The sequence below is a fragment of the Corythoichthys intestinalis genome, chromosome 2 (genome assembly GCF_030265065.1).
Source record: "Corythoichthys intestinalis isolate RoL2023-P3 chromosome 2, ASM3026506v1, whole genome shotgun sequence".
In the NCBI taxonomy this organism is placed as follows: Eukaryota; Metazoa; Chordata; class Actinopteri; order Syngnathiformes; family Syngnathidae; genus Corythoichthys; species Corythoichthys intestinalis.
Genome location: NC_080396.1, coordinates 55133272 through 55159551, shown reverse-complemented (window position 1 = coordinate 55159551; position 26280 = coordinate 55133272). Strand labels below are relative to the sequence as shown.

Below are 26280 nucleotides of genomic sequence, written 5' to 3'. Positions count from 1 at the left end.
GAGCATAAAAACAAAGGCATTGTATTCAATTTAGTTTTTTATTTTTAGATTTGATTGTACAAGTGCAATGAAATTAAAATAATTTACCTTTAAATAACTTTAATCTGAGTTCTTTTATGAAGATTTTTGTATGGTTCTCCTAATGCAAGATTATTAAAACAAAGGTGACGCTATCCCGCTTTCCCTTATAAAGGACATTCACCGCAAACGGATGGAGAAGGACCTAATGGAGCTTCAGACTTTGATTGAGGTTCATTTTGAGAGCAGGAAGAAGGAAGAAGAAGAGATCGTTCATCTTAAAGAGAGAATAGTAAGTGCACTTAAAAGACGTACAGATAGACAGAAACACACAGAGAGGACAAAGGACAGTCTTATGCTTGCAGGAGAGGCGCCGTTCGGAGCGAGCAGAGCAGCAACGAATCCGCAACGAACGAGAGAAGGAGCGACAGAAACGTCTTGAGGTAGAGAAACGATGAGGTTTTGCCAGGAATTATATTCAGGATTACCTCAGGATTACACACAGTTACTGAAATACAATCATGTGAAATGCACTCATATTCAAAACCTCAAATACATATGTCAACATGCTATGAGAGCAGATTTCAGTATGATAGTTTAAGTTGTTTGACAGAGCGTTTTCAGACTGGTCCGTTGTTTTCCCCATCAGGAGGAGCGCACTCGTAAAGAGGAGGAGGAGGCCAAGAAAAGAGCAGAGGAGGATGCCAAGAAGAAGAAAACCCTGACCAGTCTGCACTTTGGTGGTTATATGCAGAAATTGGTGAGAACATGACAGGCCTTGTATAAAAGAAGATTGTCAAAAGGTATCAATATAACCTCTATTTTGGTCCCCCAGACAGAGAAGCGTAGCGGCAAAAAGCAGACCGAGAGGGAGAAGAAGAAGAAGATTCTGAATGAAAGACGGAAATCTCTGGATGTTGACAACTTGAACCAAGACCAACTAAAGTACGTGGAAATATTGAATCGTACGGTATCATTATTTGTATGTGACTATTCTTTAAAAAGAACTAATTCACCTTTGTCTGTCTGAATTGGTGACTCACAGAGCCAAAGCTAAGGAGCTGTGGGAGTGGATGCAACAGCTGGAAGCCGAGAAGTTTGAGCTGCAGTCCCAGATCACCAGCAAAAAATATGAGGTAAATTTGTGTGTGTGAAGCCACAAATTAGGCACACCCACCGAATGGAAGCCACTGTATACGGGGGTGTGGCTAAACTACTAAGAGTATGAACTAGTAGTAGCACTGGTACTTGTATAAAAAAAATTGTGAATGTACAGTGTATCACAAAAGTGAGAACACCCCTCACATTTCTGCAGATATTTAAGTATATTATTTTCATGGGACAACACTGACAAAATGATACTTTGACACAATGAAAAGTTGTCTGTGTGCATCTTATATAATAGAGTTACTTTATTTTCCCCTCAAAATAACTCAAAATATAACCATTGATATCTAAACCCCTGGCAACAAAAGTGAGTACACCCCTTAGAAACTACGCACATCTCTAAATGTCCAAATTTAGTACTGCTTGTCATTTTCCCTCCAAAGTGTCATGTGACTCGTTACAGGAGTGCTGTCAGCATTGCTGCAGAGATTGAAGAGGTGGGGGGTCAGCCTGTTAGTGCTCAGACCATACGCTGTACTCTACATCAAATTGGTGTGCATGGCTGTCTCCCCAGGGGGAAGCCTCTTCTGAAGACAGTACACAAGAAAGCCCACCCGTCTCATCAGACCATAGGACATGGTTCCAGTAATCCATGTGCTTTGTTGACATGTTTTCACAAACTGTTTACGGGCTTTCTTGTGTACAGTCTTCAGAAGTGCTGCTCAAACTTCAAGAATGTTTTGTTTTGCTTTGTTTACATTGTGTCATCATCCAAAGAGGGAAAAAATAATAATCAAAAAGTAAATACTCCAGTCACGTAAACACACTTGAATAATGTCCTTCAGTGTAGTACAGAGTAAAAACTGGTAGAAAATTTCTGCAAGCACAAATTTTTGATACGTTTTTTTGTTTTGATTAATTCTGTACTAAAGCTATTAATTCATTGACTGCATCATGACGAGAGTTGTAATTAGTTTAGTATTTTTTTACCTTTTAAAAATGACATACTTTACTTTGCTGCAGTGCACCACTCCAAACTTTACTTCAAATTCATACATTTAGGTACAGCGGATTAAAAAATTCTACATGTCCCTTTTCAAATGTCAGGATCTGTTGGAAAGTTAAAAAAAAAAAAAAAAAAAAAAAAAAAAAGACTGAAGTCATTTTGAACACAGCCACAACCCAGTTACATGCAGGTGTGCATAATAGTGCATTTACTGCAGTTGCTTGCTTTTAATAACCTTTCAAAAAGATTTTGAAAAAAAATTGAGTTGTACATGTTATAGGCCAAATGAATGGTGGGGGGGAAACCTATATAATATACAGTATAAACAGTATCACAAAAACCAGTTTTTTTTTTCCACTGTAGATGTTTGTTTTGCAGGTGTCATTAATGTGAGTTGAGAAACTGCATGAGTCTCATATTTTATTTTCTTCATTTCAGATCAACGTACTAAGGAACCGTGTCAGTGACCAGCAGAAAACGTACAGATGCCGTCAGAATTTAATTTCCTCTAAATCGTACTAGAAGCCTGCAATTCATTTTTCCTCAGAATGTTGACTTATCAAGTGTCCCTTTAAGAATAACCCTTAACCTTCCACCAAAGTTACAAAATAACTGATATTATGCATGTCTATATTGAGTAAAAATCTTGTTTTGGTGATACTGTAATATGACTAAATAGGGAGTTGTGGTAAGCCGTTAAAAGCATTCCTGCTTCTAATACTCTAACTGGACGAGCTGGCTGCATGGTTGGGTGCGGTTCAGCTGTCAAAAATCCACACCCCCATCTCAGAATGTTTCACACAGCATGCTGCGAAAAGACTTGTTATTTTTGGAATGGGAGGGTGATGACAACGTCTGAGATAAAAGATGCTCCTAATGCTCGCTGTGCTTTCTACAGATCCAAGAGGACCAAGAGGGGCTTGAGGAAATAAGATGCCGATTCTTGATAAATCCATCTGGCAGCAACCAGGATCAAATCAAACTTTACACCCAACTTTAATTTAATATGAATGCAATGCAATAATTGACCTTATTACTATTAACGATAGCTCAATTTTAACGGATGTACTGTAAATACAGAATTTTAGCGAGATCAGTGTTTTTTTTTTCCTCCTTGAATCTATGGCCAGTCAAGACTGCATGAAACTGTAAAGTTTCCTTTGTAAACTTCTTAGAAATTCCCAACAAGCCTGAAGGAAGGAAGAGCTGACTTTCTGAGAAACAGGCTCTGACATGACTGGGACTGTTAACATGCTCCTCATTCTTACACTCATATGATAAATTCACATGATGAGACAGCAACACAAACCAGAAGTAGAAGAAAATGCAAGGATGTTGTCATAAAACTGAACTTGAAGCAACGACTTGGTTGCAACTTGCGTTCTAGGACGCTTGAATAAAATAGAATGGATTACAAAACACTCCAGTTAATTTCTTTTGTTGAATATTCTCTAACAATAAAATAAAGGAATCAAGTAGATGTGTTTTGTTGTTTTGTTAGTAAAAAAGAAAAGTAAAATCAAATCAGAAGAGAATTTGAGACAAAACAGATGGCTGAGGGAAAAAACGATTCCACTGAACGATTCACAACTACACTAGATTAGACTGAGGCAGTGATATTTGATTTGTAGTATGTGATATCATAAAGCAGTTTCGTCACATATGCATATACAGATTTAGTGCAGGATTGTTTACCGAATGAGAAAGTGTACTTATTCTGCACATGAGTGACTACAAATGCTGATACACCCTTTGTCAAAAGTATTGTGGCTCTTTATCATTCAACTTAGAAGTTAAAAGTCTCAAAACTTATGACCATGGGTTTTCATCATACTTTTGCAATAAATTCAAAAGATGTCAGCGTGTCACAATGACAAAAGCAGACAAATTAAAACTATTAGTAAAAACTTAAAGTCATGATTCTCTCCCTTCATCTTGTGAGCCCAAGTCATCTTTGAAGCCATTTTTAACTTACTGTCACAATGTCATATTAACAAACTGCAATGTGCTTGCTAAAAACTTATTTTTGGGTTTCTCAGTTTCATGATAATCTGCATATGCACAAGAAACTAGACACTTGGTATTTGTTGATTTTGTGTGTGTGTGTGTGTCTTCTCCTATATCCAAAATCAATCATAAGTGACGTTGGTAATTATGTTCTGATGGCTTGGATTATTTTTAATGGATGGATTGGGTACAAACAGAGAATAATTATTGAATACAATTCATTTTTTAAATTTATTATTTATTCATAAAACAAACAATGTTTAAAAAAGCAGTTTATAACACATCTGAATCATTTGAGTTTGCATGTTTGCAACTAACAGAAAATGACATTTTATAATTGATTTTACATATTGGTAAATATACTGTCATGGTGAGTTCAATGAATTTCCAGTAGTCGGTTGCTATCCACACTGTAAACATGCAAAATGTTTCCAAAATATAACATACTTTGAGCAATTTATTCTTTCCAAAATATACTAATGAGTCAGAACAATTTAAATAATGAAGCTTAAACGTTGTGTCTCCTTTCTACTTTAAAGGCTCCTGAGACCTCCTTTAAAAGCATTTTGGTCAACTACAGCATTTTCACCTTAACTTCATTCATTCATTTTCCATGGCACTTATCCTCGTAAGAGACTTGGGGGTGTTGAAACCTATCCCAGCTGATAGGCACTCAGACTCGGTTGCCATTTAATTGCAGGGCTGGCAATTTGGAGTGTTCAATCAACCAAAAATGCATGTTTTTGGCATGTGGAAGGAAGCCCAGAGTACCCAGAGAAACTCCACACAGGCACCGAGTGAACCTGCTAACTCCAAACGGCATGAGTCTGGGATTTCTGAACAACTGTTAGGCGTCGTGCTAACCAGTCATCCAACGTGGCGACCCTATAACTTAATGTTTCACAAAATTATTACAAGTTATTGCTCAGACAAAATTTAAATTAACAATAAAACACACATCCTCTTTTCGTTTTCACTTTCTGTCACGTTTATCATCATCTCAAGTCCTCTTGGCCACAAAAAAAGACATTTGTAATAAAACCGTTCTGCATTATTATTTACTACCTAGTTTAAACCATAAAATAGCTCACACTCAAATCAACCAACCAACCAAAAAAAAACAAACAAACAAAAAAAAACAAACCGACAAAAAACTTGCCCTATTATGTACACAGACTCAAACCAATCCAGATAGATATACTACAACACCGCAGGATTATTGATGATGTTAAAAGCATTTTTTTCTTCCTGAATGATATGTACAGCAATGATAAGATTTGGAAACGCTAAAGCTTTTAAACGCGTTGGTTGCGAAGGCGGTAATATTACACTCCGTGTTGCAAGGGTGTGGCCTCAAAAGTGTCTTAACATGCTGATTTCCATCTAGACTGCGCACACACAAACACACATGAAAAAAGAAGAGACAAATGGAAAAAGGTTTTAATCCCACTTGTCTCCATTTACTAAACCACGTTTTTGAACACACAAACATACCGATAGCATACCTCTGGGCAAACGTGATGTCGCTCCCCACTTCTATCACTCGATAATTTGCACGGATCTGTATGCCGCCGTGGTGCTGTCATTGACGAATAAGGACTTGCTCATTCCTAGCTGTGGATCAAAGAATTCAAAAAGAAGAACAGTTACAGGAATTGCACCTCTACAGGGCTGTAAATCAACTCCTATTACAGGTGGTGAAATGTTAACGTGGATTAGTCAACATATTGATACAGTACAGTGAACGATCAACCTCAGTGAAACAAAATTTGAATTTCCACATGCATGTGTAGAATATGTATTTATTTTTTAAATGTACAGTGGTACCTCGACATATGATCGTTCTGACACACGATCTTTTCGACATCCGACGTAAAATTTGACTCGCCATTTGTTTCTACATCTGACGACATGCTTGGAATGCGACGATTTATGACAGCACCGCAGTTCCTACGTTTTCACACTAGACGGACACACGGCGGATTTTCTTGTGAGAAAAAACACAGGTTCCACGGTTAGTTCATGTGGTGAAAAAGGAAAAAAGTGACACTACCATCGAAATGAAGATGGAAATGATAGAAAAATATGAGCGTGGTGTGCGCCTCCGTGAACTGGCTCGAAAATGCGGCCGTAGAATGTCTACGATCTTGACGGTCCTCCTCCAACCTGCGTTCGCCAGGCGTCAAATATTATTGTGGTAACATCGCCAAAGAAATCGCCAGCTTTGTCAGGTTTCTAATAATTTATTCCATCAATTTGTGCAAAACAACACGCCTTCTCTCCGCCGCAGTTGACTCCAGCAACAAAACATTCAAAGAGAAAGTAAAATCTGTACCGCACTTTCTATCTCACTGTCACGTCAGCCACGCGGTGCATTCAGCCACATTAGAACCCGATTCGTTACATTATTAAAGGAATTATTTTTATTATAATATTATTCCGATTTTTATTTATAATTTATTTGTTTTGCTATTTGTAATTGCCATTTGTAATAGTACTAGCAGTATTTATTAAGGATTTAGTGTTTTTGGCCTGTGGAACGAATTAATGGAATTATAATGTATTCTTATGGGAAAATCCTGCTTGACATACGACCATTTCGACTTACAAACAAGGTCCTGGGCTGAATTAACTTCGCATGTAGAGGTACCACTGTATTTTATTTTTTTTTTATTGATTGTAGGCTCCCCAAAAAATAGGGCTGGGCAAGATTCGTAATATTACGGTTAAATTGAACAAAGATTTTCATGAATAATCACAAGTCCAGTTCTTAACTCCTAACACATTGGTGCTCAAACATGCAAATGCTTCCATGTTGCGGATAACTACACTTTTGCTTAGGAATATATATTTTTATATATATATATATATTAGGGCTGTCAAACGATTAAAATTTTTAATCGAGTTAATTACAGCTTAAAAATTAATTAATCGTAATTGATCGCATTTAATCGCAATTCAAACCATCTATATAATATGCCATATTTTTCTCTAAATTATTGTTGGAATGGAAAGATAAGATGCAAGATGGATATATATTTTCAACATGCGGTACATAAGGACTGTATTTGTTTATTATAACAATAAATCAGTTCTAAATCAGTTATAGAAATTTTATATTAAAACCCCTCTTAATGTTTTCGTTTTAATAAAATTTGTTAAATTTTCAATCAAAAAATAAACTAGTAGCCCGCCATTGTTGATGGCAATAATTACTTACACTATAAAATCAGTCGCACCCAAACGCCAGCAGAGGGCAGCAAAACTCCGCAAAACACAATTAACAGGTGGGCCTTTCACTCTAGTGACATTTAAATATGTCTGAGCTGGGCAAGTGCGTTAATTGCGTCAAATATTTTAACGTGATTAATTTAAAAAATTAATTAACGCCAGTTAACGCGATAATTTTGACAGCCCTAATATATATATATGGCGGGACCACAGACAAGAATGAAAAAGCAGTTTCTGCTCTGGCACTCCTCTTTAAAAAAAAACTGCTGTATTTTAAGCCAAAACAAATGTTGTGTTTGATAGAACAATATGTCTATATGCTGCCATAGCAAATTCATGGCGCATTAAGCCCCCAAATTATTTTTAATTTGCGCATTTTACCCTGGAAACCCCCGTTTACAGACGTCGCACAACCGTTTTTGCTTCAACCCAGCCATGAAAACAAGTAATTATATGTATTATTCAAAATGTCTGTCATTTTTAGCTTAAAATCATTAATTGATATCTAATATTTTGTTTAATTAAAAAAAAATAAATAAATAAAATAACGACTTTGAAAACTTGCATATTTTAAACTTTTAATCAAATTACGTCACAATGAAAAAATGGCGTCTGTAAAAAAGTCACGGATATCAACCTCATAACTATAGCTCCATTGAATTTTTTTTGTTACTGTCGCATTTTCCCTGATATTTTAGATGATAAATAATCAATCCAGAGAAAAAAAATGTTTAAAAGGGTAAAATATTTGAAAATGGAAATCTCGACCACTCCTTGATGTCTGCGATTTCTGCATCGCGACCCTTGTTATATTACCATGTTTCACCCATAAAATCCCCAAAAATCCAGCTGTGGCCATTCACAGCTGTGCCTTGACACTCAGCGATACATGCGACATGGAGTTTTTGGATCGAAAAGAGGTAAGTACGCGATAATATCTCGTTAAAGTCATGGCGTCTGTAATTCTGCTCTCGTGTGCTCTCACCTCCAGATAGGGTTTTGCTGTTTTTTTTTTTTTTTTTTTTTTAAATGCCCTCCTGTTCAAAATTTTTCTTCCCCCAGAAAAGATTTTAAGCATTCCAATGATGTATCACACATGCATATCGGACAATTTTAAAATTTGGCCAAATTAGGGGTCTCAGAGCGGAACTTCAAGTCACCTGAGTGTTATACCGCCATATATTGCTATACGCAAAGTCTGATAGTACATTCAAAAGTAATACAGTATTACGGTAAGCAAAATATCATTATATATGTACGGCCATATGAATAAAAATGAAAAAGCAATTGTTGGGTGTTTGGTGGGCAACCACTTTTAAAAGGACCATAAACTGTAAAAAAAAAAAAAAAAAAAAAAAAAAAAAAAGGCGATTGTGAAGGGGAAAAAAAAAAAAAGCACCCCCCCCCCCCAGTACAGTTGTAATGATGGATTTATGTTGCCAAAGTTCAAATTCAAAGTTTGTTGCAGGCTTTAAAACACGTTTATTTTGATGGTGAAATCAGCTGTTTAATAATCGGGCCCTATGGAACGGAACGGAACGGAACGCAACGCAACGCAACGTAACGTAACGTAACTGTTTTGAAGCCAAAGGAGCCAGACCCAGTTGCCAATGTCTGGTTGTGCAGGCTTTTTTAAACACTTGCAAGATTTTATTTTGAAAGACGAGAGGTTGGGCCTAATTGAGGCCCATTATTGTCAATTCATTCTGCTCAGAAACACAATCAGATGAAGCAGACAAAAAGCTTAACTTCTTTAGAATCTCTATTGTTAATGCGTGATTAAGATAAATAATTACACACATAATTAATTAGTCAGTTATATGGGTGTTAACTTCTTAACTCATCCAATCTTTAAAAAATACATTTAAAAAACCTATTGGAGGATAAAACTGCAACTTAGTGAAAGTTGTTTTTAAACACTTCAAAGAGTTTTATGCTCAGGTATTGTACACAAAAGTTGGATACAACTGAAATATACAGTCATTCTTTCGTGCATTACAAATGTCTTACATACAGTACATGACATGTTGTTCATTATGCCACACTTCTCACTATGCTAACTACTAAAGGTGTGTGAAATTTCTGATTCTTAGATTATTCGCGATTCAGCCGTGGAAGATACGAGAATGATTCACAAACATCAATCTTCCCATTATTTAAATATTCCAAGTAAAGCGGAAGTAAAACACAATCAGCGCGGTCTTAGGGACGTAATGAGGACAGATCGAGAGGTCACATCCACAACTCATGCCGCTAGATACAAAACTGCAAGAAAAAAAAATAAAAAAATTACAAAACAGCAACAAGCATGGCTGACCTAACAAACCAACTTCTCTGTGAGATCAGACCTTTTTCCCATAAATTTAGAAGCAGATGTGTGGAATTATTTTTGACTCTACGAGAAAATCTAGAAAATAGGGGATTTAGAAAAAAGTTGAAAGCAAGCCGAGGTACGTCATCCCATCCCGACGCCGTTTCACTGACACGGCAGTCCCGTATGGCATTATGTTGCAAAGCAGACGAAAGTAGATAATCGATTTATAATCGAATTGCAGTATCGTTAGGTGCCCCAAGATTCCCACCTCTACTAACTACAGTAAAATACTAAGCGTTCTCGACAGCCAAAATGGCAGAATCTCAGTGCCCTGACCTTTTTAATAATTTATCCTTTTACCTCCATTACTCCTCCCTAAAAAGACAGTGAGTAGAGGGAACCAGTCTGCCAGGATTCCAGAGAGAGTGTTTCTGTATTCACTCAACAACTTGGGTGGGGCTTGACAGGGAAAGTGAAGCCAGAGTAATAAAAAGCATAAATATACACTACTGGCCATTTTGTGCGGCTGTGAGTAAATGTGTAACCAAAAGAATTAACTGTTTGGTGCGTAGTAGACCTACAGTTTTTTTTTTCTTTACCTTTTTCAAAACGTTTTGCAAGTTCTTGTCGTTCCATAAGTGATAAAGAAGCACAGAGGCAGCTTTGCTTCCTTTGGGGAAAGCGCTGGAAGGGAAAAAACAAAACAAAACAAAACATGATTTTCTCTAAATTTCAATCCAATATACCGATAGTTTAGCTTTCCACATGGAAGCTAACAATATTTGTATTCCAGCATGCACTTTGGTTGTGGGTTTCTTGTTCATTGTAATGCTTTCTACCACTAAAGGTGTTTCATGCGAATAACAGAAAAGAAGAATAACACAAAAGAAAAACGTGCATACACATGAATGTTTTCAGTTTTTATTAACAAAACAACAAAAAAAAACCATAGAAAATGGCTAGAGATCAATTGGTTCTTAGTTTAACTTAAGAGCTATTTTTTGTCATCACTGTTCAAATAAAAGTTGTACAAGGTGTAAGTAAGGCATATTTTGCAAAAAAAAAAGTTTTGAATAGTTGAAACTCACCCATTGCCACTGAGATCGGCCAGTGATGAAACCAAATCGCTATCGATGAACTTCTTGTTGGCCTCTGTGTCCGCCATCATTAGATTACGCACTGTGTTGCAAGCTGTAGCTACGCTTTCATCAGAGTTGCCCAGTTCTCGGGGGCCAGCAGAGAGGAGGCCGGCGAGCTCCGGCAAAACCTGCTTTGCTGCAGAAAAGATAAGGGGACACTCCGAACTGCTGCCTGGAAGGGACTCGTTTTGCTTGCTGGGTAATAAACATATGATGCTTCTTACCCATGGAGGCCTGCAAACTGCTGGTTCTACCAATATTACCAAGCAGAGACACAGCTGCCTTCTGCAGGCTCTGCTTTTGTGACCTCAAAAGAGGGGTAATATTCACTAAAGCACCCAGCTTCTGGACCAGGATTTGGCTCATGGCACTAGACCCCTGGAACAGAAACACTATTAATGTGTTGAAGTTGAGTGTGGTTTTAAGATGTCATATGAAAAAAAAAACGCATTATCCTGTTTTTTTTTTTTTTTTTTTAATTATTATTTATTTACCTTTTTTTAACTTCTCTTTAAAAGAGGAACACAAACGAAAAATGTTGAAATAAGCTCTATATACCGTATTTTTCAGACTATAAGTCACAGTTTTTTTTTTTCCATAGTTTGGCTGGCGGTGTGACTTACAGTATACTCAGGAGCGACATGTGTGAAATTATAAACACATTATGATATCATTTCACATGTTATTTTGGTGTTTTGGAGTGACACTGATGGTTTGGTAAACTTGTTAGCATGTTCTTTATGCTATAGTTATCTGAATAACTCTAGCTATGGCCACGTTCGCGTTCTGCCTTTGGCAATGTGTGTTCAATTGTATTATTGACTTTTTTATATTGAAATGCATGCTTTTAGTTTGTGGCGTTTTCACGGCCAAATGGGGGCGCACTCGCACTTGTTTACGTGAAGAAGAGCGCTCACACGCCAGAAGAAGACGGACAGCTACGCAGCGAGTGAGCGAGAGAAAGAGCGAGCGAGAGAGAGAAAAACACGGCTGCAAACCTACGTTCATTGTTTATGCTTGTAAAATATCTCTACAGAGGCAACGCCTGTGTGTATCATCTTTTCTGTTGTTTTTGTGTGTTGTCCACCCGCGATCGGACACTTAGAGCCAGTTGTGTGGTTGTTTGAACGATGTGCTAATGCTAGCGAACACATGCTAACCGTTTGTGTCATTGCTGTAATAGCAGATAATTATCATTTATTTACGTTGATACGAACCTGCTTGGTATCGAGGACGAAATTGATTTGTATTATTTCTATTTTTAGTCTCACTCTTCAAATGATGGTGTCATAATGACGGCCAAAATTTTTTAAATCAGCAAATTATATGGATGTCCAGCATCGTCATTTGGGAGTTTAGCTCGCTGTATAGCCATGACCGAGCCGTAGCGTCCTGGTTAGAACAGTATATTCGCATTGCGTTGTTCATGCATCATGTAACATTATCATACTGTACACTTATTCAGCATGTTGTTCTCTATTGTATTTTTATATTAAATTGCCTTTCAAGATGACATATCTGTTCTAAGTGTTGGATTTTATCAAGTAAATTTCCTCCAAAAATGCGAGTTAAACTCCGGTGCAACTTATATATGTTTTTTCCACTTCGATGGGCATTTTATGGCTGGTTCGACTTATTCTCAGGGGCAATTTATAGTCCGAAAAATACGCTAGTTACAATAATCTGGCTTTTGAGTAAAGGGTGTATTTAGTTTTGAATATCCACTGCATCCCAAACCTCCCATGGACTCACAGGATGTTTGCTGGCAGTTAGGTTCTGTAGTGCTCCACAGCACGCCTCTAGGGTGGCGTCTTTCTGGGACGAGCCTAGTAGAGACAAGTAGGTCTGCATCGCTTTGGGATGGCACAACCATTTGGCACCTTTCGGATCAGCGTCGTCAAGCATTCCTCGAACAGCGTCGAATGAAAACTGAAGAGAAAAGGAGAAGAAAAATCGATCAACTTGGGCAAGACAGTGCACAAGGCTCAATGACTTGGTTTATATTTACCTGCTGTTGAACCTTGCTGCTCTTGGGGCTGAAGCATCCAACTGTAGGGCTTTTCCTCCCAGACTGGTTTTCTGTTGAGGGGATAAAGTCAGCAAAGCACTTGGGGGATTCAGCCTCCAACTGGTAGGTCAGATTATGGAGGATGCATGCACAGTTCTCCACAGACTACATAAAGGACACAGAAAGGGAAAGAATTCAAGAAGTTGCTTGTTGATTTAATTGAAAAATATGTACTGTACTGTACTGTATATAAACAGGTGTCTTTAAAAAAAATTAATGTTGTAGCGGAAAATCTTGAAGCACTGTGTATAATAAAGGATTCCCTTCACTATTAATAAACATCTAAGTCACCAAACACAAACTAGCTTCCATTTTGAAGGTCGATTGTTTGCTTTAAAAAGGCTCAAAGGTTGAACACTGGGTACTGTGTAATGATGCCAAAGGCTAGAATGACAGGAAAAGCCAGTGCAACCCATTTTAAAGAAGCTGCATGTGCGTGCGTGCAAATGATCTGAAGTGTGCAATCATTGTATAAACTGTGAGCGTCACATGAGACATGGGATTTAGCCCGGGCAGTTCACAGCTTCAAAAATTCCAGTCAGACAACCTATTAAAGCGAATAATGTACCGTAATGTGATCCTGAGTTTTGAAATTTCATCTCCCAAAAGGCACCCTACATTTCGTTATTTATTTCGTTTCAGGTGTTATTGAAATGATGTGATATCATCAGCATTTAGCAGCTTGAGCTTTGCAGTTTTTGTAAGCATATCACATTGCCTTCCATGCCCTCGGCTGGCCAATTAATGTTGGAATAGCATTGCAAAATTGCTTTTTGGTAAGTCCCAGGCTGAAATTCAGCATCAGTTTGGGAAGATTTATGGCTGTCAAAAAGCTACTAGGCAAATCACAATTTATGCTTTTCTTAGCTGTCTCTAAATGGGGTCTGTTTTTGGCAAACCATGCAGCGAAAGGCCAGCTGCCACCAATAGTACCACAAATGAAAAGGACCAAACTTCAAAAGCAGGTATTTACACAAAAATAGGGAGGTATCTAAATGGAATGCTGCATCAACTTAAGCTCAATTCAGCAGGTGCTTCAGAGTGTGATAAAGCTTTAGCTGTACTGACTTCAAGTTGTTGAGTAGTGTTGTGCTCAGAACCATGACCAAGACCATAACAAGACCCACCTGAAACCAGGAAACACTAAGACCAATTCAAAATCAAGAATTTTAGGAGTCAAGACAAAGGCCAAGACAGAGAAACAAGACTAAGATGGAGACATAGACCAAGATTGAGACTCGGTAGTTAAGTCTAAAAAACAAATCAAGAACTTCGACTTGGGGTCTTCAACAAAGATCAGTCTTGACTGTAAAATTTGTTGAACATCATAATCTTCCGCTTGAATTCGTTAACGACCCTAAGTCAAACAGATTCTGCTTTGAGAAACCTGCCATGGATAAGAACCTCTCATCACGCATTAAATAGGGATAATAATTTGTATAGACAGAGTATAACACCCATTTCAAGCTCTAGTGCGGCAATATCCAGGCTTCTCAGAGGATGAGTTGTGGTGACCTTGTCATCGGGGTTGTCATCAGCCACGCAGGACTGCAGGTAGCACATCAGAGAGTCGATAAGACCTCGGCAATCTCTCATGGCCGCCCTCTCCCTCAGCTGCGCACAGCTCAGGTTGCTGCAAATGATTGAAATCTTTGGTTTAATCTTTGGATTTCTTGCGTCACATCAGTAGCTTTATATTAAGTTTACAGAACTGTACAAGAACAGAATACCTAAAGGAAAGCTATTTAACCATTCAAAGTTGATATCCATCTTAAAGGTCCATGTAGTCGTATTTGCTTTGAACTCACTAGTAAGGCAATTCAGAGGAACGAACTTCAACTGGATATAAAGGATGTGGTACTGTATACAGAAAACTCAAATATTCTGTGTCTTCTTACCGCAGACACCCCGTGGTGTTGTAGAAAACCTCAGGATGTATGTTGTTGGTGACACTGTCATCTGACCAGCGGGTGAACGGTACCACTACATTCTCCGTCAGAGCGGGCAGTGCTGTTGCTATAAGTTCTCCCTTGAGCTCGTCAGCAGAGGACAAGTTCCACAGCAGACCTACGATTGTCAAAAATGCTCCTGGTTCTGCTGTCCTTCAATAGAATTTTGCATCTGGTCAAGTATCTTACCCGTGATCTGCTTCTGGGTCTCGCTACATTCCGTCTCCTTTAGTAACTGCAGGGCTTTCGCAATACCGCCACAGTGCTGGACTTGCAGTTTATTATTCTGGTTCTTGAACACGAGGTTCCTTAAGGCCCCAGCGGCAGCCTGACTCACAGCAGGACTTTGGCTCCGCAGCAGGTTCACAAGAGTGGGGATCCCACCAAGCTGGAGAACCTAAACGGGATACACTTGTATTAGGGCACTGAAATAGATTAGGCTATAAATCCAAAAATGAATTTAAAGCTGCAACACTACTTACGATATGTGGTTGAATATCAACTGATAGAAATCTCTTTGTGGTTTCAGGAAAGCTTCAAATTTTTAAAAGATCTAAATTCTAAAGCATTCATCACGTCTTCTTTACTTAGGACTTAAATGTCTTTTTTTTTCACCCAGATATATAGCTTTACATAATAAAAGCATTACTGTATGTCTGAACAAAAGAAAATAAAAATCCCTTGTTTCTATGTGATGCACTTCTTGATCATTTATGTTTCTGGCATTTCAAAAATGTTTAAACAAGTGGAAAATATTCATTCTCTATGTCACCTCTTGCTTTGCCTTTGGCTTCTTCTAAGCTCAATTAGCATTCATCAGCATGCATAGCGATGCATGTTCACAGCTGCCTTTTAAACGCCGTATCTAAATATGCCCCTCAGACTGAGGTTTGATAAATTACATAGTATATGACAAACTGTTGTCAGTAATGCGTCACTAAGTAACGCGTTACTGTAATCTGATAACTTTCTTTCAGTAACAAGCAATCTAATGCGTTCATTTTTCCAAACCAGTAATCTGATTAAAGCTAGTTTCCTTAGTGCCTGTGCATTACTATTTTGTTGTTGACTCATAATGTATGTAAAACAAAGAATACTGTAGTAATGTACAAAGAGCATTTCAAATAGAAAATGTTGCTCTTGAGTTTGGGAGTGACATCACATGTCACATTTTCTCATCGGGGGAAAAAAAAAATGGATCACGTGTATTAACATGCTGTGTGAGCACTGTCTGCGGCGGTCAACAACATAGCCTGGCTACCTCGTCAGGACGCTAACTAACAGTGAAAAAGGCAGGAGAGATATCACTAACAGCTGCATTTTCTCACTGGAAATACAGCCATTACTTCACATTTCTGTCAAGTAAAGATTAAAAAAAGTATCTCTGTGCTTTGCAAACTTTGCGCTTGCTCAAAAAGACTGTCGATCGGTAAAAACATCCAATTCAAGTAACCACTTGGAATTACAGCACAACACAGAAAAAGTCTAAACGAAGCCTATAGGTAATGAGACAGCCAGCATTTCTACAGTTTGTAACCAGCCTTTACATACATTTAATAATTACAGTTTTTAACCATAGACGGAGTTTGACTTTTGTGGGAGGGGGGCAAAACATGTTGATGACCCTGAAACAAAAGTCAAAAGTTTGGACACAACTCATCATTTGTGCGTTTTATATATTTTCACTACTATTTTAAATTCTCACTGAAGATATCAAAACTATGAACGAACATTTGGAATTATGGTAAAAAAAAAAAAAAAAAAAAAAAAAAAAAAAAAAAAAAAGGGAAATAACTGAAAACAGGTTTTTTATATTTTACATTCTTCAACGTATCCACTGTACTGTATATATGTATATACATCTTGAGACTGTTCGTGTTCAATCCTCGGTTCAAGCTCAGTTGTTGTTGGTAGCTTTTGAAAGCTTAGGTTTAAAGAAATTCTAAATATCCATCTTGCCTCCTCAGGTGTAGTTTTGGCTAAGCAAAGCAAAGGACGGTCTCTAGTGTGCTAGTCACATGACCTGTTCGAAAAATAATTTGGACCCATTATGAAATACTTTGTAGGATTCTTGTTCATTTCATTCATTCTTGTAGTTTGTTTTATTGCTTTACAACTTTTACAGACAACATTTTAACAGCTAGGTCTTTATATTAAAGGGGAAGTTTAGAATTTTTGACATAAGGCTTAATTTTTTACTTAGTGGGGATTTAATTAGTTGTTGGAGTTGATTTGAACAAATTCCATGCAGTTTATCCATTATTTGCTATTTTCTGTGCTCCAGAGTGCATAAGTGGATTTTAAGAGGGGGGGGGGGGGGGGGGGTCCGAAAAGTGCCCTTGCATGTAATTGACTTTTTATATATGATTTTAAAATTAGGAGTTTTGCCGTAAAAATTGTATATAAAAGTTTTAAACCAATAAAACAAACCAAAAAATGAATGAAATGGACAAAAAATATATTCTTATCATGAGTCAAAATTTGTATGAACCATATTCACGATTTGTGTTATTATTGTAATTTTACTCCATGCCACTAGGGGCTGTCTTTCCGCTGAACTGGAGTCAGCCTCAGTACACTTAAAATGACAGCTAATCATGACACAGAGGGTGGCAGATAGGAGGGCAAAACAGTTTTTGACTGTGGCTAAGTGCATTGTGCTCGAAAAGAATGTACTCATTTTGTTTGTTCCGTTGTGAATACGTTATTAAGTCTTTTGGTTCGTTACTTTTATTTGGATAAAGAGCATTTGAGTTAAGTTACAAGACGCCGCCAAAATAAAACTATTGGATAAGAGAAATGGACTCACTGTGTATGCATTGCTTCTTCAACTGCACTGGGCGCACATTATTTTTCGAACTGATAATGTGACTAGCATCTTAGACTGTCATTTGCTTTGCTTAGCCAAAACCACCCGAGGACAGAAGAGGCATGATGGATATAAGTATTTTTTTTCAAACCTAAGCTTTCAAAACCGACAACAACTACTGAGCAAGAACCAAGGATTGAAAATGTGGACCACGAACCGCCAGAGAGCACCGCCAAAAAAATGGTGAGTGGAGTTTCAATTTGCCCCACTAAAGATGCTAATTGTACAACAGAGCCACCGCCCAACTTGGCAATGGTTACCCCGTCAAAAACTGTATGCCCTGGCCGCGGGAGTGCGCACACACACACATTAGTTATGAGTTATGTCGACTTAAACAATTAATTGAAGCCAGAAAAAGAACCAGTTATATATTTTGGACATCGACGTTTATTAAACTGGAGAAACTCCATACAGGACTTGAATTTCAGTAATAACAGTTATAGGTCATCCTACGAGTAAAACAGTAAAACCTTGCCTTTTTTTACATTCAGTCTGTATGTTACGTCACACGACAGAAGGAAAAATAAAGTTTTTTATTTTGATGGATGGGTCATGTTTCAAAACCGCGTAGATAACTACATCACCAAAACATGGAAATCAAGCTAATCCATGCAGCACAGGGGCTCCGCCCAGGGGGTACAATTTTGACGAGAGTAAATACATTGGCACCACACCGCAGGGAGTACTAAATTCAATGGACGACGATCTTGGCGAAAAGTATAGCTGTCCTAAGCAGCCTGATTTAAAATTCCCCTCAAGAATGACGGGAAACAGAAAGAATGCTCATTTTCAACTTATTATTATAAATATTCTCGTAAGTTAATTTTATTGCTGACACTGCGTTTCGGGGTCATTAACATGTTGTGCCTCCCCTGCCCCAAAAGTCAAACTCCGCCTATGCCGGAGTGGCTAAGCTAGCGCGAGTCAATGGTGGTTGAAATCAACTAATTAAACCATCTACTAATTAAACCCCCGTTAACTGGAATATTAAGCCTCATGTCAAAAATTCAGTTACATGCACTGACATTTTTCTGTTGTCATTCTTATTAAAGTAATCAGTAAAGTAATTAGATTACCTTTTTTGAGGGGTAATCAGTAATAAGTATTAAATTACTTTTTCAAGTAATCTGTGACAAGACAGGTGATAAATTAATCTTTTCTGAGTATTTTGCACATCACAGTAAAAAAATGTGACCATTTCCCCTTGTGGCACTGGGTATGCACATTCGATCAACTTCAACAAATTCCCACATACTTTGTAGTTATGTGAAGAGTAGCATTTTTGCCTTGCCAAAAAGGAAACAAACCTCAATTGTTAAATGTTCTCTCGTCACTCCCTTGGCTGCTCAACCTCTCTATCCTGTTTTCTCTAGCTGCCATCAGTTCTTATACTCTGGCTTTCAAAGTCTGACCAACCCACCCAGGCAGACAGTGGCCTCAAAGAGCCTGTGTTCTGATTGAATTGTCGTCCGTATGTGTTAGTTATATAACTTGACAAGGCAAATGTATTTGCCTGTATTGGTAAGATTTCATGAAAGTGCCTGAATTGTGCTCTTACCTCCTGTTTGGCACTATCCTCTTTAAAAGTGACTTGCTGAATGACAGTGGCCCCGCACTGCTGGAACTTCTCCTCAGGGTGAGACAAAAACTCGACAGCTTCCTTAATGGTCAAATCTGATATGCTGGGTGCATTGTTGATGCTGCAAATGTACACATTTTGTTTAATAAAGAGGCCAAATTTCTTCTGTTGCACAAGCTAGCTCCAAAAGAAACAAACTCACGCCGATTGTTGTTCAATTTTGGACGTTTTGATACTCTGAGCCTGGTCAGGAGGCGCGTCAATAAACCGTTGTTGGCCTGTAGCAGTGTGGATACCATTGCTAGTGGAGTATGTGCTCACTCTCTTCACTTGGCTCTGGGTGAGCTGCCCTTTAACTCTCTACCAAAGAACACATGCAAATGTACTGGACTGGATGATAACATTTCTGCAACGTGCCTTAAGAAGAAGTGATCACCCTCATGCTTGCAGGACCCAAGGCAGGATCACTGCGGCTGGGTTTCATCTCAACGGGACTTTGAGGCCAGTTAGAGATGTTGATTTGTTGTTCCCATCCACCGGAGGAACTGTGGTGTCTAGATCCCAAGCTTTTGGTTGACAGAGACCGACTCTTTTGGGAATATTGCTGTGGAAAGACAAAAAAAAAAAACATCTAAATTTTATAAGGAGAAAAACAACATTAAATCAGCTTATCTGATGCATTACTCCATAAGTCCCATTATTTTTCTCCCTGCAGACCAGAGGAAAAGAGTCTGTACAAAGGCTTCATGCCTTTGCTTTTCTTTACCCTTCAGTTTATGTTGAGAGCAGGAGAAAGCACTGAACAATCACACAAACCAGGAGCAGGTATGGTAATGTAATATCTGCAACTGGAGACTCACTACCAGCGTAGGTAAACACAGAAGTGCTTTGTGCGCAGCAGTAGCTCAACCTGGATTCACAACAGTCCCTGAAAGTGCGACAAACAGCTTAATCGAATCTAATTTTAAGGTGTTTCATCGTCTATTTGTTTTGTCTGTGAGTGCCTTATTTGCATTAATCAGTAACATCAGTACATCAATAATCACAGCAGACGGTTACCAAAGAACGCTATATAACTTTAACCTTAGGGCGCCTTCACACTAGACCAAGAGGACCAAGGTCCGGTTGGAGAGCTAACTCTCAACAACACTTCCAAATGATTTGATGAAAAAGTTCAGCATTCACACTGCACCAACCAAATTTTCTGAGTGTGGTGCTGTGACGCTGGTCATGTAGCATAGCATTTTTTTTTACATGTTAAACTGTATATAGTTTGTTTTTTGTTTTTTTAAGTTACTGTCTTTTATCTTGCAATGATAATATAGCCGTGCATCTGTATGTGTCAATTTTTTGTCAACTGACTGTTTTGTGAAGCACAAGTTTGTATTCTTGTAAGTTTGAATTTTTAAAAAATGTAATGTAGCATAGCAAAGCAAGTCACCGCTCAGCAGGGTCGCTCCCTCCAGACTCAATTCCGAGCAAATTTGAGGATATAAAAATGCAAAGGCATCAGGGAAAATTTAACCACGATCGCTCTCACTTTTGGACTGTCAAGTTGTCACCACTTCCAGCAGAGCAAGACTCACAAAACAGCCGCCCCGAGAGGCTCCGTTTGTCTTGGCCAGTCACTCTCACACAGTACATTCAGCAACAGCATGTAAAACAAAATTGTCACATTAGAACCCGATTCTGTGCATCAAATGCAACTGCTTAGCGCAGTACAACAACATTTGGCCTTGGCTAATCGTCTGTCATCTTGCCATTGTTGATTTTGAATAGCGTCCGCGCTGTACTACCACTTTCAAGGATGTCCTGTGTGTATCGTCATAGCCCAGAGCATCACAGCTCCACGCTGTGACGCTGCAAATAAAGTAGCAAAGCGCACCCTGCTCCAGTTGCATTCACAAGTGAAGCAGGGTGCGCTTAACGCTTTGTTTGGTTGTTTGGTCCAAACTAGAGTTCGGATGCACATTCACATTAGTGGACTATCTGAGAAAAAGAACTCTGGTCTGTTTAAACTAAACGGCGTTAGTGTGAAAGCGCCCTTAATCTATATTTTTTTAATCTTCCGGCTTCAAAGCACATTCGTTCTACCTGTGTCAACAGTGTTACCTAATATATACATAGAAATTACTGGTTTGCAATTTAGCTACAGCATCTGCCAGAATAGCAGCGTTGAGCTACAAATTCAAACATCTAAACTGTTGTAAATTGTAAAATGCATACAGTACATTCAAAACCATGGTACTTTCTCCTACCAAGCATCTCTCCAGTTTTGACACTTACTGTATATTTTGGCAATGCATGATAAAGTACGCAAGTACCATATTATTCAGACTATACGCACACTTTAATTTTTCTCAAAAAGTGACAGTGAGCCTGATAATCCAGTGTGCCTTATGTACGGAATGAATTCTGGTAGTACTTATACTTATTGTTTTCCAATGTTGAGTTTTAAACTGCTCCACTAAAGCACTCAAGACACACAGATTCATCAAACCTATATAAAAAAAAAAATAATAATAATTATAATGATAAAGTAACTAATATTTTAAAAGATGTTTTTTGTTCTTTGTTTGAATCGAGTGTGACTCACTCAGTCATTAGTGACAGGTTTCATAACATACTTCATAAGAAAGGCTCTTGAATCAACGAACACCGGAAGGCCTTACCATTTAACAGACAAGCCTTTCAGTTACACTCAATAGCTCATTTCTCAAAATGTTCATTAACAACGGACCTATTGGGCTTGCATTGCTGTTGTAACTGTCTGGGTGTGTTGATGCTTTCACGCTTTTCTTGCTCCATAAATATATACCGTATTGGCCCGAATACAAGACGGTGTTTTTTGCATTGAAATAAGACTGAAAAAGTGGGAGTCGTCTCCTATTCGGGGTCTAGACATTATACCCATTCACGACACTAGATGGCACCAGATATCAATTAAGCGAATGCTGAACTTGAGGAGTAATGTTCTGTCATGACAGATCTCAGCTACTCTCAAGTTTAACCAGTTTGCATTATTTTATAGCAATGTTTTTCCTTATCAGATTTGTTTCAAGACTACAGTTACAGTTAGACCTCACTTTGATGGTTAATGCAGTTATTGCAATTTTGTTGTTTTATCACAATGGATTGGTTTATTTACATTTCAAAAACCAGAAGCCATTCATTTACGAATGTGATTGCACTTTAGTTTACATACTTAAATGTTCACATATTAAGATTTGAATGAGGCAAAATAACATGCTTTTTCTCTCACATATATTGTTATAATCATTTGTTTCAGATGTACTGTAATTATTTTCTGTATAAACATTAATTTGGTGTTCAAAAAGTCTTTTTTCAAACTTGAGTCTTGAAAAAGAGGGGGTGGTCTTATAATCAGGGCCGTCTTATATTCGGGCCAATATGGTATTGTTTGTTCTTGACGATGCAGCTAATAGTTTCTAAAGGCATGCTAATTGTGAGAAGACATGACATTCTGCATGCATGCAGTAGTTACCAAAACTAATATCTTACGTAGGTTCTTCACACTACCAGTAATAAAATAAAACTTGCATATCCAAACAGAACCCTAACCTAACCTAACCCTTATCAAATTTACAAGGCATGACTAATTATTTGGCTTGATGACATCGTCCATTGTTTACCCGTTCAATCAATAGTCAGTCACATTGCTCTCTGTTGACTAGTACAACTGTGTTTTTGTTGAATCTGAAATGGCCTGAACGCAACTATGGCAACCCTCTTTTCCCTTGTAGGATATATTTCAAAGCCAGTAGGATTCTTTCAAAATCATTGCGCAATAATACTTTGGGTGAAAACGAAAATGACAATGAACTAGCCTCACTAGGTATACACGCTTGGACTGCCCCTCAGCCAACCTCAGAACACATACAGGCAGACACGCATACACATGGAAATGCTCCAAAACAAACAAGTAAATGGGAAAACATCCTACAAGGAGATCAGCCGGGAAATTATCTAAAACACTGCAGAATGTGTGCTTTTGGCTCTCTTGAAGTACTTTTCAGAAAATGATGGGAGTGTTACACAAGCGAAACAATTACCAGTTTGTTGTACGCAGTCGACTTTGTGGAGTTGCTGCGACCGGAAGTACCGTTGGCGTTGGTCGGCAAAAACTGGAACGTTCTGAATTCGTCCAGTGTTGACAAGGCCGGCAACGTGGGGCCTGTGAAAAGAAAGCACTTGTGACAGTGGGGGAAAAGACACACATGACCGAATGTCCATAGAGCAGAATTTCTAAGGGGAATTTTATTTTCAAATGTCTCTTTAGATTAACGAAAGGAATCAAAAGATGACAAGGCCTGTTTTGACGCATGAGAGAATAATACAATTATGTTCGACAGTGTCGAAGTGAAGTCATGTTTCCACCTTTATCACTGTTTAATAACACAAGTTAAAAATTATAACATAAGCAAAAATCTTACTACTTTTCTCACATTGGTACTTGGGTGTGAAACAGACGTGACATCATGTCGCCAACACCGACGTGTTTTGGCACATTTCTTTGTCATACGTGAGACATAAAACCACTGAACTTATTTAAGGATTATGGTCTGACTACATGTTTCTAAAGTATTCAATCTTTTTTTTTTTTTTTTTTTTGCACTTTAAAAATAAACAACACCAATCATATGGAAGTATATAGAACAGGTCCTATTCTATGACTGGTACAATTAACCTTTTATAGGGCAGGTGACTATATTGGTAATTGATAATACATTAATTAAATAAATAAATAAATAAAAACTTAACCCCATAAAATCCCCCACAATAATAACATTTGCGATACAAACGTGACCTACATGACCCAAAATGTGACGTCCACTCATGTGGATGCCAGGTCTCAATTATAATTATGTATTTATTGAGTATATACAATATATTATTAATTATTGATTCTTTATACCTTCTTTAATGGATAAATACAATTATAAATTAATAAATTGGTAATTAAAAACAGAATTAATCACATGTAAATGAATAAAAAAAAATACACTCTGTTTATGGCCCCCTGTTCAAACTCTAAAGTTGATTAGTTATACATATTTTTTCATTTCGTCGCATTTAATTCATTACCTGCCATTGACAACGATGGGCATCCAATTCATTTAAACTGGCAGTTCATCTTTCACTGCCATTAAACGGCACTAAACGTCCAAAAAATTTTGACTGAGAGAGAATGATCGCAAGATTTCGACTTGTCTTAGGCGTCTGGCCGGAATCTCCCTTTTTTTTTTTACTTTGAAGAAAGTGAAATATCAGTTTTGTTGGTGGGAAACACTATTCTACACTCTTAATGAACTTTAGTAGCTGTACTACTTTAAGCCTTATTTAGTTCACAGGAAGATCATTTCAACACCGCATGCTTTGAAACACATTACACTGTACTGTAGCTGACTTTTTAACTTAACGGGGTGGTCAGAACAGTCCTGAGGTAATTTTATCAACTGTACACAACATTCCACTCCTAGTGCCAGCAAATCGTTACATGTGAATGCATAGAACCGAACTGACTGCTTCTGTTCTCTACTCAGATTCTCAACAACTTTCGCTCATGTGTTTACGCTTGCACTTTTTGCAGGCGCTCAAGTCTTAAAAGCTTCTGTGTGCGGGGTCGATAGCCACTGGGCTGCATTCCTTTCTTGGAGGAAAGCAAAAGACCCCTGACGGGAAAGTTGGACACATTGGTCACATTCACAAACACTGTCAGAAATAAGGGGGCAAGTGGAGTCCATTGCTGTCCCTTTGTGTATTAGTCGGTAACTTACATGTGCTAGACGGTTTCTAGTTTTTTTTTTTTTTTTTTCCAGGACACAAAAATGGTAATGGTAAAGTGCCAAGGTTACAAAAGCATTACTTTTGGCATAAACAAACTTTTAAGGAGGGTGTGACCAAGGATACTAGTGAGTGCACACAATTGTGATTGTGTATACGAACAGCCTAAAGCAGTGTTTCACATGCAACTTGTATTGAGCCAAGCCACAATTAACATTTGAAAAAAATGGCATGGCACACAATTGTCACTAAAGGCGTATGCATACACACATTAATTATGTCTCTCCATCCACTTAATCGCAGGGCATGTAATTGTTTTGTCTGGCATTATACGCCACCTACATTCACAGATGAAAATGAAATGGCGTTATAGATAACAAATTATTTATGGGCCAATTTAAGTGATATTGGATAAAGCAAATATAGGACTAAAATTGCAGGCCTAACAATTTGTTGCAATTTCAAACTTTTTAGGGACAACTCTTAACAAAAACGGAACATCTGATGTCAAACCAATCCCTTTTTAAACTGAATAATAATTAGGTTATACATTTATGATTTACAATTCTAATCATGACATGCCCAGAAAGGATTGGGGGGGGGGGGGGGGGGGGGGATACATCAATTAATTAAAAAATAAAAAATAACTTGACACCTTTGGCCGAAAAAGGGAAGCCATGATATAAAAAAGAAAATAAAGTCATTAATTAAAAAAAAAAATAATAATAACTTGACACCGTTGGCCGATAAGGAAAACCACCCATGAATAAGTACTTAAAATTATAAAAGAAAATTGTAAGCTCAGCTGGTTTCCCCAACTAATTGTGGCCGGTTTCTCTGTTGCAAATGAACTATTTGGAGCAAAGTTTTTGCCTACTTGTAGGAGTGCAATTCTTGCCGTGTTTGGACTTGCTCCTCTTGACGGTCTGCACTTGATCCAGGACGCGGTGCGCTCCCGTGTGCAGGCTGGCGTCCGACGGCAGAGCCAGCGAGGTGTCCTCGGTTCTACCGGCCGTCACGGCCGAACGCAGCGGCTCGGCAAGCATGGTTTCCGTCTCGGTGCTCTGTCGGTGGATGGAAAGGCTGCCTGGCCTGCCTGGTAGTAGAAGAGCGTTTATCTTGAAGCGAGGCGGCGGCGGAGGAGGAGGAGGCAGAAAAACATGAGAGGCAGGAACAGAGCTCCACCCA

At 38.1% G+C, this 26280-nt stretch overlaps 2 protein-coding genes across 3 annotated transcripts in view; one reads left to right on the top strand and one right to left on the bottom strand.

Annotated features, from left to right (window-relative positions):
* Nucleotides 1-4388, top strand: part of tnnt2a (troponin T type 2a (cardiac)) — a 6984-nt gene extending 2596 nt beyond the window's left edge. Inside the window, exons 8-14 of the mRNA XM_057829725.1 lie at nt 194-310; nt 384-461; nt 668-778; nt 854-963; nt 1064-1154; nt 2570-2610; nt 3030-4388. Coding sequence (XP_057685708.1) covers nt 194-310; nt 384-461; nt 668-778; nt 854-963; nt 1064-1154; nt 2570-2610; nt 3030-3063 — 582 coding nt within the window. The 3' untranslated portion in view covers nt 3064-4388. The remainder of the gene's footprint in view (nt 1-193; nt 311-383; nt 462-667; nt 779-853; nt 964-1063; nt 1155-2569; nt 2611-3029) is intronic.
* On the bottom strand, nt 4311-26280 carry LOC130912010 (plakophilin-1). Of its 2 annotated transcripts, none has more exons than XM_057829723.1 (15): nt 25991-26280; nt 23361-23482; nt 19724-19891; nt 19490-19647; nt 19267-19408; nt 15029-15236; nt 14789-14957; nt 14406-14523; nt 12831-12995; nt 12575-12751; nt 11047-11200; nt 10772-10958; nt 10283-10367; nt 5644-5752; nt 4311-5526 (listed from the first exon to the last, which is right to left on the bottom strand). In XM_057829723.1, the coding sequence occupies exons 1-14, from the start codon at nt 26136-26138 to the stop codon at nt 5678-5680; spliced, it is 2076 nt and encodes a 691-aa protein (XP_057685706.1). In that variant the 5' UTR covers nt 26139-26280; the 3' UTR covers nt 4311-5526; nt 5644-5677. The 2 variants fall into 2 exon arrangements, with proteins under 2 accessions (XP_057685706.1, XP_057685705.1); XM_057829722.1 differs by having other exon boundaries at nt 4315-5526; nt 25970-26279.